Raw genomic sequence first — 15,035 nt, 5'->3', positions numbered from 1 at the left:
CTTCCGGAACCGGAGATGGTTCTCCTCTTATTTTAGAGTGGCAGGGAGGCTGTTCCAGAGGGAGGCCTCAGCCGATGACAGAGATCTACCCCCAGCTCGTTTCTTTGAAAAACGACTGACCCTGAGGGAGTTAGAGGTAGAGGAGCAAAGAGCTCGAGAGGGGAGGTATTTGCAGAGGAATAGCTGAAGGTATTTTGGACCCAGGCCCCAGAAAGCCTTGATGGACGTGAACTTGGACCCAGGGGCTTGGGTCTATATGCGCTTGAACATGACTCAGCTGCTTCCACACCGCTGGGGACAGGGGAGAAATTGTCCCCCATCTGTGACATACAGGTCAGTTTCAAAGCATGTATCGTTGGGACTAGACAGTGGCTTGATGGAGATTTTGAGTATCAGGCGGGATTGTGAAGAAAGTGATGCAGACTGCATGTCTCCGGGGAAAGAACCTTCCCAGGTTTTCTTTTGTTTTGAGACAGTGATCATTGACAGCAGTCTGTGCAGCAGGAAGTCACCGTCCACTGTGTGAAAGGGGGCTCATGGGTGCCCCAGTATGGCTATGTTTCTGGCTCGCCTAGTGCTGTAAAGCACCCCGCCATGAAATTAGCACAGATTCAATGCATTGTGGGTAGAAGCCCATGTGGCATGCTCCCAGTACTGAATAAAGTAAGTGCATGCAGCTGGCTAGGAAACATTTCCTACCTGGCATGAGGTCCAGGCATTTTGCAGGTAAGATAGCTCAGTGGGTTCAACGCTCTCTGTTGTGATCTGCAGGTCACAAGTTCGAATTCCGTCAGGGCCGACTCAGCCTTTCATCCTTCTGATGTCGATAATTAAGTACCAACTTCGGTTGGGATGCAATTGTGTGTAAATCTATTCTATGAAAAGCGCTTAGGGGTAAGCGCTATATCAACAACTCACCCTTATCATTGTCAATTTGAATACTTAACGCAAGAGAAGAATCTGTGTGAAAGTGCGACCCTTCACACAGTGCACAGGGACTTTTCACACACCTAAGGACCAGTGCAGTGGCGTGTGGATACATGTCTGCATATCCAGCTGTACCACCAAATGTTATCGTCTCCCAAACGAGCCTACAGATGTCCCATAATAGCCTTCATAGCTACCTACTTATTATCCGAAATGCTGCATTTCCCCAGTGAGAAGGGAGACGGGATTGCTAATAACAGGAGGGTGGAAATGACAGGTTCCCTCGGCTCTCAGGGGAACTGGAGACCAGTTGATGTTGTGTTCACAGTATAAAGACCCCTCGCCTTTGGAAGCAGCTCACAATGCTGCCTTTCTGCAGTGAGCTCGTGCCTTTCCTTGACATCACGTGGCTGCTGATCCCAGCAAGACAGAACGCAGGGATTTCCCTTCCAGGTGTCAGAGGGACGTTCTCTGTTTCCTGCCCTCCAGCGTTTAAGTGGACCGGCGCCTCGGCCACGCTGTCATTGTGCTTCCTATGCGCTGTGCCACAGTGACCGTCACTATTAGGCCCCCAGATGGGACTCTGGGCCTGTGTGTTACTTCTCCTCCTGGTCTTGGTCAGGGAAATGGCTCTGCGGCCAGCCTGCAGCCTCCAGGCCTGGAAGCAAAGCGGTTATTCCAAGGAAGGAGATCTGCTCTTAGGGGGGATTTTCCTGGTCCACTCTGAATTCACTTCCCCTGAACTTACATTCCAAGAAGAGCCTCGGCCCATAAGGTGTGACGGGTAAGTAGGGCTCATTGTATGTATGAGGGTGTCACAGTGGATACCGTGTGGGGCACAGCAACAGTTTACTACAAGGTGTTTGGGACCGCCAGAACCCATGTCATGTGAGAGGCTGTGAACTGTCAGGGCTGAACTCTAATGAGGGGCTGATGGCAGTGGAATACGGGTCCCCCGTGGATGATATCACTGCAAGGCAAAGCAGCAGTGTGTTCCAGTGAAGAACTGTCACAGTTGATAGCATGTGAGGCAGAAGACCCCTGTGATGGAGCGCCCATAGAACAGTCAGAGCTGAATTCCACTGTGATGGCAAGAGCAGTCTAGCGCAGTGTGTTTACACCCGCTGATATCCCGCGGGAGGTGTCAGGGCTGATATCCACTGTGATGGCAAGAACAGTCTAGCACAGTGTGTTTACACCCGTGATATCCCGTGGGAAGTGTCAGGGCTGATATCCACTGTGATGGCAAGAACAGTCTAGCACAGTGTGTTTACACCCACTGATATCCCGTGGGAGGTGTCACAGCTGATATCCACTGTGATGGCAAGAACAGTCTAGCACAGTGTGTTTACACCCGCTGATATCCGGTGATATCCCATGGGAAGTGTCAGGGCTGATATCCACTGTAATGGCAAGAACAGTCTAGCACAGTGTGTTTACACCCGCTGATATCCCGTGGGAGGTGTCACAGCTGATATCCACTGTGATGGCAAGAACAGTCTAGCACAGTGTGTTTACACTCGCTGATATCCCACGGGAGGTGTCAGGGCTGATATCCACTGTGATGGCAAGAACAGTCTAGCACAGTGTGTTTACACCCGCTGATATCCGGTGATATCCCGTGGGAAGTGTCAGGGCTGATATCCACTGTGATGGCAAGAACAGTCTAGCACAGTTTGTTTACATCTGCTGATATCCCGTGGGAAGTGTCAGGGCTGATATCCACTGTGATGGCAAGAACAGTCTAGAGCAGTGTGTTTACACCCGCTGATATCCCGTGGGAGGTGTCAGGGCTGATATCCACTGTGATGGCCATAACAGTCTAGAGCAGTGTGTTTACACCCGCTGATATCCCATGGAAGGTGTCAGGGCTGATATCCACTGTGATGGCAAGAACAGTCTAGAGCAGTGTGTTTACACCCTCTGATATCCCGTGGGAGTTGTCAGGGCTGATATCCACTGTGATGGCAAGAACAGTCTAGGACAGTGTGTTTACACCTGCTGATATCCCGCGGGAGGTGTCAGAGCTGATATCCGCTTTGATGGCAAGAACAGTCTAGCACAGTTTGTTTACATCTGCTGATATCCAGTGGGAGGTGTCAAAGTTGATATCCACTGTCATGGCAAGAACAGTCTAGGGCAGTGTGTTTACACCTGCTGATATCCCGTGGGAGGTGTCGGAGCTGATATCCACTGTGATGGCAAGAACAGTCTAGAGCAGTGTGTTTACACCCGCTGATATCCCACGGGAGGTGTCAGGACGGATGTCCACTGTGATGGCAAGAACAGTCTACAGCAGTGTGTTTACACCCGCTGATATCCCGTGGGAGGTGTCAGGGCTGATATCCACTGTGATGGCAAGAACAGTCTAGAGCAGTGTGTTTACACCCGCTGATATCCCGCGGCAGGTGTCAGAGCTGATATCCACTGTGATGGCAAGAACAGTCTAGGGCAGTGTGTTTACACCTGCTGATATCCCGTGGGAGGTGTCAGAGCTGATATCCACTGTGATGGCAAGAACAGTCTAGAGCAGTGTGTTTACACCCGCTGATATCCCGCGGCAGGTGCCAGAGCTGATATCCACTGTGATGGCAAGAACAGTCTAGAGCAGTGTGTTTACACCCGCTGATAGCCCACGGGAGGTGTCAGGGCTGATATCTGGGGAAGAGACTCATTCATGCACACCTGGAAACCCTAGTATATAACATTCATTAATACCAGCATGGGATGGATCCAGTTGGAGGAATCTGCATTCTGAAGTGGTGTCGCCTCCGGGCCTGTCGCTCCCTTGCCCCTCCACAGCACCCACACCACCTCCAGCAAATGCAGTCTAAGGAATAGAATAGAAAACAGATTTCTCATTCCCGCCACACGCCGCCTCTCTGACAGGGAGTCTGCTTGCTGCGCATGTGTGACCTCCACCTTTGAAAACTGGTCCTGCCTCTTTATTTCAGGGAATCCTCAAGAGAAGAGGCCCTTGCAGGGCGGGGGAGTGTAGTAGGATGAATGAGGTGATGGATGCTACAACCCTGGGAGGCGCAGTGATGGGCTGTGCTGGACTGACCGCTATGATTTCGGTGCTGATTAACTCATGATAATACATCCTGAAAATGGACTCCCTCACCCAGAAGCACCCCAGGGTTGGGCCATAAACGTGGGCGACGGTCTGCTCCAGGCAGAGTCGGGCTGTCACACCGCCCTTCTGCTTCCTCGTGGGGGGTCAGCCCACTTGCCTGCCGCATTACATGCCGCATCCCAGAAAAGCACCAACGTTGCTGGTGGCATCATGCCAGGGTTAGCAACATTGCAGTTCACTATTTATAGAAACAACACAGGTGCAACCCAAGGGGCAGCAACGCATGTCACATCCATGCCACAATCTCACAACATTGTGTTAAAAAAACAATGTGGAATAAAAAAATTAAAAAAGCCACATTGGCAATATACATATCGCGTAGTGTAGGGTCAGCACAGCGCGTGTGCATATAGCACAATAGCAAATGCATTGTCAAAGACCATAGCTTCAGTCATTGTGCAGCCATTGCAGAGAGGCTCTGGGAGAAACAGCAGAGAGCTGAGGGGATGATGGGGGCGGAGGGTGGCTGTGAGGCATGATTGCAAGAGGGCGTGAGGCAACAGTGGGGCAGATTGCAGGCTCCACCCCAGAAATCATACATGTGGGGTTAAGCACGGTGTGTACATATGCCAGTGTCTTTAAATCGGATTTCTTATCTGTTTTGCGTTCTGTTGTGATCAAAAGATCATTGTTTCTCCTGTGAATAAATAAATAAATAAATGTATGTCTTAGCTCATTGGGTGCATGACACTTCTGCAGTCATCTGTGGCCACAGAGATAGTGTCCATGACACCTTTGATGTTGTACTGACGGCATCCAGAGTCCAGTGCCCACAGCCAAGCGGCCAAGCCCTGCAAACACACACTCCCAGCATGACCTCGGACGGAAGACTTGGAGAGGACTGTGAGCTGGCACAGCTGGAGCCTGTGGCATGCACCATCGCCCCTCTACTCTTTCCAGGCTGGTGACCTGCGCAGGAGGAGGGTCTGAGGAAGCACAGCTCGAAAGCACATTTCGGTTTAGGGGAAGCCATACCTTTGCTGTCATCTTCAAAATTAAGCAACCCCTGGCAAATGTGTTTTGCCAATGTAAGGTGCATTCAAAATCCCCTGTGAGAAAAAGTGGGTCGAGTAGAAAGCATTGGAAAATAGTGAACTGTAGCGTATCCCTCGCTGCTGCCCCCTGGGCGCTTTAAAACACAATTTACTTGCCTTACAAATGCACAGTAATATAAAATAAAACTATGGCATCAGGTGCTTAGGAGAAGCACTTCAGACAGCAGAAGCTGGGGACAGCATGACTGGTACATCTCAAACCACTCTGCACCAGCTTCCCCTAAACACAGCGGCTGGATTGGGATGGGCAGGCAGTGGGCGTGCGTAAACATGCAGCAAACCATCGCTTACATGGCGTTGATTGAAAGAACCTCCCCACACGCCCTCCCATGATCCTGATTCAGGACATGGCCACATGCAAACAGGGCAGCCACTGGGTCCCTGTGTGCACATGCAACAATGCCTGTACCACACCCAGCTGCTGACATATGATTGATTTGCAAGCAGGTGAGCCGTACCCTTTTGTGTATCATTCAACATTAATATTTTGAACCATGCAACAATCCACCAGCACACAAGAACATTGTGCACACAAAGCACCTTTCTTTCCTAAGCATAGCATAAAAGCCCTCTGTCTATGCAGAGTCACGCTGTGCTAGGTGGGGTTTGTTTGGTGCAGAGACATATCCTGCTGTTTGCTGAGCAGACATGTTTATGCAACTAAACAAGAGCATCTGGACATACAGTAGCCCGGGTATGGAGTGCATGCTGCCAAGAGGCTGAAAGAACAACAGAAAGCAGTACAGCACCCTTCCCAACTTCTGAAATCAGCACAACAAAGCCGTGCATTGTGGCAAGCGGTGGGCACAACACATCAGTGTAATGTGACAAGGGATTGATATAATACAGGCTATTGCCCAAAGCACTGCATCCCTGCTCCAAAGCTACCAAAGGGCCTATGGGAGTCACTGGAAGGAAATAAATGAGCCTAGAATAAAGAGTGTCTGTATAGGCAATTGAATATGAGGGCAATGCAAATATGTTTTTATTTTTTATTTGATTTCATAGTTTATTACAAACTTGTATCAACTCTTCGTATATGAGGGCAATAGAAAAGAAAACTCTTTTAGAATACCCAATCCAGCAACAGCCCCTTTATCCCAATATAAAATGTATCCCTTCTGTTCCCACTCTCTCCATCTCGACACTTTAAACATTTCTTTCAGATACTGTACAAACACAAAACTTGCCTGAAAATATTCCCCAACCATAAGAAGGGTCCAAACGTCCTTGGCCAAGTAGCATTGTCTTTTTTGTATCCAATCCTCCAAATGGCAGGTTCTGCCAGCCGTCAACCCCCTGCGAGATATTGGGATATGTTTCAGTGTTTCAACTTGACACTCAGACTCGCAAAATATACAATCGACCTCATTCGTCTTCCCATAGATCTTCTTAATTCCATTAGTTTAAAAAAAGTGAAGCCGGAATCTCATAAACTGTGTCCGATGCCAAGAAGAGGGGAAGAGCTTTGGATATCGCAGCCTGCATCTCTTAGGCCTTAAATCCATCCGCTAGGGCTGACTGTAAACGATGGCTGTTTCTATCTTCTAATGCATGATTCCAATCTTGAGATTCTAGCATGGCTCTACGTCGACTACGCCACTGTCCTAAGAGGTGTGGTCCCAACTTGCCCATCTCCGCACTAAGGATTTCAAAAGGTGGACAGGGAGTCCCAAGCAAGTATCTCCTAAATACCGATCGCGACTTCCAGACGGTTCTCGCCTATAGCGATATTAGATTGAATGATTGATAGTTTATTAGGCCCAATTCATATCTGATCACTGAAGTCGCTATAAGATTTGGAAGTTTCAGGATCTTCCTCCAGAACCCCCATTCTAACGAAGCCCACACCTTACAAGGGGTGAAGAGAAAGCCCCCCACTCCAGAAATCAGAGCCGGGGTCACTTTGACTTCAATCAAGGTAACCACCGGCTCTAATTAGTATTTTCCAAATGTCCTATGGCACATAATCGCTTGAGACGTCAACATAGTATTATTTTTTTTTAAGCAATAAGCCCTGGGCCATCGTGCCTCCTATTATTAACATGAGTCCCAAGATAGACCAGGTACTGGGTTTCTGTTAATGAGGTTTTTTGTAGATGCCATTTGTGTCTCGAATTCCCTTTCCTAGTTCTGGATCGGAAAACCATGATTTTATGTTTTTTTGCGGGTTTATTTCTAGGCCGTTTGCTCCCATAAATGCTTGCAGCGCATCCAAACGTTGTTGTAGTCCTATCAGGGTTTGATCCAAAAGGACAAGATTGTCTGCAAATAGCAACCTACCAATCCTGTGGTCACCCATATTAGGGGGAATGCATTGACCCCATTTAGTGCTGGTTGTAGGTCAGACATAAATAGATTGAAAAGAGTCTGTACAGCGGACAGCCCTGATTCATCCCTCTCTTTGTGTAAATGGGTCTTGACAGAAGTCCCTGCGCACTGAGCCTGATTTTCTCATTAGTAGCTGTTTATAAAGATCGAATAGCTATTAACAAGTGCGCTGGGCAATTCCAACACTCACATTTTCTCCAGAGCAGTTGTCTGTCTAGACTATGGTAAGCCTTTTTAAGGTCTATAAAGGACATGTAGATTTCTGTTCCTTTTTCAATTACTCTCCCCTTAAGGACGTTTAGTAAAAACAGGTTTATGTCAGTTCCCAGCCCCTTTGTGAAACCTGTCTGTCTAGGATTGTAACTTCCGGAAGCAGCGATCCATTTTTGCAAATGACTCCGCTGTAGCTCCCCCAAACGTTTTCCCAAAACATCGAGGAGCGCGACAGGGCGATCGTTTTCAGGATCTGCCCTATCGCCTCCTTTATGGATTGGGACAATTCCAGCTGACTGCCGAGATGTGGGTATTCTCTCGGTATTCATGACCTGTCTGAAGAGGGTAGACACGGAAGCCGTCCCTTCCTCAGGCGCGTCTTTCAGGATCATGGTCGTGATGCCACCCGGCCACGGAGCTCTCGACCTACTTGCTTTGTTGATTAACATTATCAGATCCCCCTTATCCGATGGAATGGGCCATCCCAATTCCTTCCCCTCTGGAGTTCTATAGCACAAGCATCCTCTCTTGGCAAATCATTTCTCATAATGGGAAACCACTTGTTCACTGACAACAAATATGTATTTTACCTGTCGTACATCAGAATTCACAAGACCAAAGAGCACATTGCCAATGCGTGTTCTACATAACATGTTACGTTTTGGGTGGTTTCGGGAAGCCATGTGTCCCTTCCATGTATGAACAGAGGCTCAGCCCCCCTTTTGTTTCTCTCATTGCCACGTGATTCTGCATTGGGGGCTTGTCTCTTTGTGGGGGGGAGGGGTGCTGAGGTCACACAGGAAGGTCACCCAATACCCTTTCGCTTTGCCCCGCAGGTTCCACGTTCGCTTTTACCGGGATTTGCTGGCCATGGTTTTCGCCATTGAGGAAATTAACCGGACCCCAGAACTGTTGCCCAACATGACGCTCGGCTTCCAGATCTATGATTCCTGTGGATCTCAGGCGAGGGCCATCCAGGGGCTCCTGCAACTGCTCTCAGGAGACCTGGAGCCCACCCCCGGGTACAGCTGCAATTCCAACTCCATGCCCCTAGGTGTCGTTGGAGAAATCCTGTCTTCCGTGTCTGTTCCACTGGCCCGAATCTCCGGCCTCTTCCGCTTTCCCCAGGTAAACTAAACACAGGATGAGGTGTGGGTGACCCCAGGACCCTGTGGGTATGGGGTCAAGCACATGCTGGCCTGGTGAATCCACATGTGAGTGAATGTGGACGTTTGCTGTGAGACACGATAGTCATGTGATGGCCTTGAGCATCCATGGCTGCCAACCTGCGCAGATGTGTGGCTTTGGAAACTCCTGTTTTCTTTACTTGTTACATCAAAGTGCTGCTACCTTTACAGCCTGGTTTATTCATGTTCCCAGTTCATATCACGTGCACGCCGGAAAGGGAGGCCTCTTCTGCTGAAGCCAGGGGTCACTGGAAGCAACACCGACTATTCAGACCCCTGGCGCCATTTGCAATGTTTGTATTTCCCAGCCATTCTCTGTTTTCTGCTTTCTCCCCTCTCCAATGCCATCGAATGTGGCACTGCTTGTGAACTCATGTTGGCAAATATGAATTGCACACGTTTTCCTCAGAGGAATCCCGCAGCGGCCATCAGAGCCATGCAAGCAGAGTCGGGCCCTGGCCGGGGCTAGAAGTAAAGCAGTTCCTGGCACTACACTTCAGCCGGACACGCACTCTGGCACCTTTATTTATTTATTTGTTGTGTTGGTATAGCCCGGAGGTCACAGGGGCGCTGAACAGGACGAAACAACAATCAAACAGAAAAGATGATCGGGACAAATAAGGCCCATAGACGCATTTATGTGTGAGACCGTAACCTCAAAACTGAACCCTACTACTCACGGGGAGCCGGGTAGGTTGCCCCCAGTGCCACCGGGCAGCATGAATCGTTTCTCTGATTTGATTATGATATGATATGATAGGTTATTTATAACGCGCTTATTACCCAAAGGTTTGTAAGCGCGGACACAGGGATCGAACCTGTGGTGCTCCCCATCGTGGAAGCGAGCACGTTGCCCCTGAGTTATCCTCCCGAGTATGAAACTCTGCATGTACTTGGAACTCTCAGAAACTCACCGAGGATGGGGTTTGCCCATGGCTACTGTTGACTGTACCCCAGATATGTGCAATGTGTCCCGTGCAACATATTTGGAAACACGATTTGTGTGCATTCGTGTCGGGAATGCACCTTCGCATTGTGACAGAAGTGCACCTGCACAGGTGCCAGCCTGTGTGTTTAGATTGTATAATGACAAAGTACAGATGTTTCAGTAAGAGCGTGAGCTTTGCCACACAGACACACCACACACTGTAAACGCTGCGTCCACATGGGCAGTGGTGGAAGGTGGACCTCAGAGAATCAGTGGGGATGACACACCACACTCTGTAAACGCGGCGTCCACATGGGCAGCGGTTGAAGGTGGCCCTCGGAGAATCAGTGGGGATTTCTGGAGTGGATACCTCTGCTGTCCAGCAGCTGAGGGGCCAAGAGGCAGCCTTCTAATTACCAAGTTGCACACAGCAACACATGTGCAGATGGGAAACTGTGCAGCACGTCTCCATGCCAGTTTCCATGAGGAGTTCATGAGTACAAGACAGTCTAACGTCATATAGCTGTCTTGCATCACCTCGGATCCTATCACTACAAAAAGAGAATGGTCAGGAAAGGTATGCCGTTACTCATGCAAGCCTACTAAGTTCCAAATCCATATGGCAGACACTTTGCAGGTTTACATGTTTAAAGCACTATCAGCAAAGCACTGCACACGTCTACAAACTCTAGAAGACGGGAAAAGGCAATGCATTGCTTCCTTGATGGCCCATGCTCCTGCTGCCTCTCTAGCCTGTAGGAACCAGCTTCCGCAGCCATGGATCCTGTGCCAGTGCCCTCCGGTCTGCCTCAGGCATGCCAGGCTGTTCTCTGCTGGGCCCTCCGGTGTGCCTCTGTTCCGCACCTGGCACCTAGCTGCCCAGGACACATCTGTCTTGAACCTATCCATTGCGTTGCTCCATGGAGCCCCTTCTGAGCACCTCCATATGCCCCACCCCAATCCCCCACCTCTCTGACCTCTGGCACCATGACCAAGTGACTGCGATCACACGGGGGACCTTCCAGGGTTGTCCAACTGCGGGCCCAAACCGAAGATTGTTGGAGGTGTGATTTAATGAATTGTAACGATCATTATTCAGATCCATTCCAACATCTGATGACATGTTTCCAAATTTCTGATATATTATGAAATGTTTCTTAAACCTTTTCCATGTCATCATTTGAATGTCTTTTGTATTTTCCGTATGTTGATGAATGATTGAACTGTAGTTTCATACTCCCCCCACCCTAGCAACTTCCACCACCGTATAAAGAAATGCACACGCAAGTGATTGGCAGCAGCGTAGTAGCTGGTACTTTGGCGAGCTTCACCGTGCTGCGTGATAGAAATGGCAGTGATGTCATTTAGCCTCCTGGGAAACAGAACCATTGAAGAGTGGCTGAAAGAAGATAGCGAAGACATGGAGGAAAAGCCGAAAAGACACAATTGTGTGTCTGATGCAGATTTGAATGCCCTGGAGATTAACAGGTGTGAAGACAACACGCACAATGTTACCAAATGGGCAACCAACATCTTTAAAACCTGTCTTGCGCAGTGCAATCTTTCCTTGCACTTTGAAGGACTGGAACTTCCACTGTAGAACAACTTGCTGCGGAAATTCTATGCAGAGTTACGTCCTTCATCTGGTGGTGAATATCAGCCAGCAAGCTGGCCTCAATAGATATCTGAACAACCCGCCATTTTCTCAAAATGTGAACTTAATGCATGGGGAAATGTTCCAGCGTGCCAACAATATTTGTATTGCCATTACAAAAAGAACAAGACGTGAATGCAAAGATCATACATCGCACAAACCATACATTAGTGGGAACGATCTGCACACAGTGAAGAAAAGTGGACTAGACCATCCAGTAACTCTAAAATATAAAGTATGGTACGATATACAACTTCACTTTGCACGATGAGGAAGGGAAGGACAGCGCGCTCTAGTAAGTGATGCTTTTCGTATTTGCATAGACGAGTGTGCGAAAATATGCAACATTACAATTTAATAAAACCTCTAAAAATCACCAGTGTGTAAATGAGAAAAACGAGGTAGCCTGTGAGAGGCAAAGTATGAAGTACCTAATGAGGAGGACTGCCCCATTAAATTATTGGAACTGTATATACAAAAACTTCCCCAGAATGCACCATGTTTCTTGGTCCTACCCAAAAAGATGACAATTGCTGAAAGCCAACTGAACCCTATTTGGTATAGGGGTCGACCACTTGGCAAAAACACACTGGGCTCAATGATATAGACAATCAGCAAGAAAGCACAGTTAAGTACCATCTACACAAACCACTCTTTGCGTGTTACAGCTGGACAGACTTTAGCAAATGCAGGCTTGCAAACATGGCAAATCATGTCAGTAACTGGGCACAGAAATGAGTCCTCAATTAGAAGCCACTGGACCCCGCAGTACTGACAGAGAAGCGAATAGTCTGGACATATACACAATGTTGGAAACCCAAACGGCAAGACTGCAACTTCCACTTCTACCACAAAAGTGGACACAGAGACTCCTGCAACAACAAGCAGAAAAAGACGATATGCAGCAGTGATGGAAAGCAGTGAAAACCCAACTGCAATAACTTTATCTGATCAATGTCCAAGCACATCATCAAAGAGGAATACTCTAAGTGGCACCATATGCACTGCTGCAGGCAAGAACAATGATACATATCCTAAAGTGTCCCAAAAAACAAACAAAGTGGCAGAAGAAAGTGTTCCAGATGTGCTACCATGCACATCATCTGGCAACAACGTCCTGTCTACCACCCCAACCCCAAAGATAAGCAGAAGTGGAGTGCCCAGTCTTCTTCCACATGGACAATTTATATATTGGACCCTTAATTTTTATGGCACCACACACTTAAACATGAAATAGAAACAATTATTTTGGAACCTGCACTTTCCAACCTGTAACCCTTTTCCAAATAAATACTTAATTCCTTCAACAGTTATGTAGCATTGTGCAATTTATTTTACTTTAATTAAACACTGAGGGTGTTCTAATAGCTTTATAGACATGCAGCTCGGGCCGTACCGGGCGTTATGGTCCCTGATACCGCGTTAAAGGGCAACGCTTTGCACAGGCCATTAACTCGGTCTTCAGGGCCAAAAACGCCCGGTATGACCCTCGCTGCAGGTCTATAAAGCTATAGTGTAGAATTATCTATCAGTGGTTGGGAAAAGAAATAAAATATTATGTTAAAAAAAGATTCTGAATACAATGATGATTACTTTTCTTCACTCATCCTGGGCTGGGAGGATAGCTCAGGGGCAACATGTTTTTCTGGGAAACAAGACAGCACAGAGCCACACACAGGTTTGGCTCTAAATCCTGCTTTTTGAGATTTGTCTCTGGTGGCTGGACAACACCCTGGCACTTTATTGTGTTTATTTTGGTAACAGGCTGAGTTCTCCTCTTAACTGCATTACATTTCTCACACATTTTGTCCTTTGTATCCATGGAATGCTCAGTGCAAATGTGCAGGCATAGTTCTCCTAATTTCAGTGCAGTCTCTCAAGGAACTAAACGACTGATGCAATTGTGAATACGTAAAACAACATATTGGGCCTCATTACGCCCCTGGCGGTACGGGGTTAACGGTGCCGTAAAAGGTGCCGGCGCCATCAACCCTGTACCGCCTCATTACGAGTTCCTCTCGCCGGACACGGTAAGCACGCCTGGGAAAACCAGACATGCTTGCCGGGTCCCGCGAGGGGAAGAGGGAGCAAACAACGGGCCAACACGTAATGACCCGTTGTTTACTCCCTCTCCCATTCCCATTCAGCCCTTTGGGGGCTGAAATGGTAATGGGAATGGGGAAGGACCGTGTCCGGGTCCTTGGAGGGAGGAATTACCGGGCCTTCCGAACTCGGAATGGCCCGGTAATTCCTCATTCCGAGGAGCCAGACGCGATTTCGGCGGCAGCCATGCCGCCAATAACGGCATGGCTGCCGCCAGACTCGTAATGAGGCATGATGTTCTATGCATTACAAAAAGTGGTACTTATTCAATTGCTTTGTTAAAACCATACATGAATGATATGTGTCACATTTCAAGAAGCAGTACTGACATGTGACGGTACCTTTCCGGGCCAGGCAGGCAACATAATACACCATGTCGCGCTAGAATTCCTCTCAGATAAGCAAAACTAGCTTGGATAGGTAATGTCCTAAGCTCTTAAATCAAGAAGCATTTGGAATATGCATTATAGTGCTTTGAATGAATGAGCAGGAAAACACTGAAAGTGCTAGATGCCTGAAGTTAACCTGTATTTACTTTTATTTGCAAAACAACCTCGCAAGTGAGGTGTGTGCTTTTAGGGTACATTTTCATTTATGATTGTAGTTCTTCGTAGCATTTCAACAAGTGTCCAGTGAACCAGCAAACAGCAAAAAGCCATTTCATTTGTATTCGTCTTAAAAGGAATTTGAATAGCAGGCCTCAAGGTCCATGCCCTTTATGCATGCAAGCGTTGAGTTGTGCTATGACAGCCGCCAGAAGCAAAAAGCTGAAGACTGATATAACAGAAAGAACATTGTTTTGGAGCAGCCTGTCCCAGGAAAGTTTTTTTTCTGGGCACAGATAACATGTGGCCTTAGAAGTGTAAGTTTGGTTTTGACGCAGACAGAAGAGGCAGACTCTTGTTTGCGTGTGGCATATACGCTACTTAGCATTGAGAATTGTTTGCCCAACTTAAAGCTGGTGCCCAACTTAATGGGCATCATTCCGAGTCATGCCGGTAAGAATCTGTATTTTCCGGCATGGCGTAAAGTACGACACCGTGCTGGTTGAAGTCTGAAAATTACGGCCCATTCCGAGCTCATGGACACGCGCTTTCCGCCATGCCGGAAAAGGACCGCGCGGCCTGCCGCAAAACCCCCCGAAAAACCCCTACCGGCATGCAACTGACACGTAAAGTACTACACCGCCCTGTAAGCATTAGCGACAGTGCATAACGGTGACCGTAAATTACGGTGACCGTAATTTACAGAAAACGTAAATTACGCTCTCCGCCGAAAAATGGACCGGAAATTACGACATTGCACAGGAACGGGAAGGAGAGCGGCGGCCATCTTTAAAAACACAATCCATTGCCATACGCAGCTGCCAGCAGCCCTGTGAGGAAAGTAAAGTCGTGAACCGGACCAGGCACCGCAAGACATGCCGAAAGCACCAAAAAGGGCGGCGGATCGCGTCCACAAGGTGAAATTCTCCACCGATGAACTGCAGGTCATGGTAGAC

At 48.1% G+C, this 15,035-nt stretch overlaps 1 protein-coding gene across 1 annotated transcript in view; it reads left to right on the top strand.

The window, feature by feature from the left end:
- LOC138528214 (extracellular calcium-sensing receptor-like) overlaps positions 1 to 15,035 on the top strand; it is a 111,884-nt gene that overhangs the window by 8,696 nt on the left and 88,153 nt on the right. The window contains exon 2 of the mRNA XM_069639670.1: positions 8,499 to 8,790. Coding sequence (XP_069495771.1) covers positions 8,499 to 8,790 — 292 coding nt within the window. The remainder of the gene's footprint in view (positions 1 to 8,498; positions 8,791 to 15,035) is intronic.

Source organism: Ambystoma mexicanum, chromosome 7q (genome assembly GCF_040938575.1).
Source record: "Ambystoma mexicanum isolate Mex_15411 chromosome 7q, UKY_AmexF1_1, whole genome shotgun sequence".
In the NCBI taxonomy this organism is placed as follows: domain Eukaryota; kingdom Metazoa; phylum Chordata; class Amphibia; order Caudata; family Ambystomatidae; genus Ambystoma; species Ambystoma mexicanum.
The sequence above is the reverse complement of the archived record's forward strand: the minus strand, read 5'-3'. Positions and strand labels throughout refer to the sequence as shown.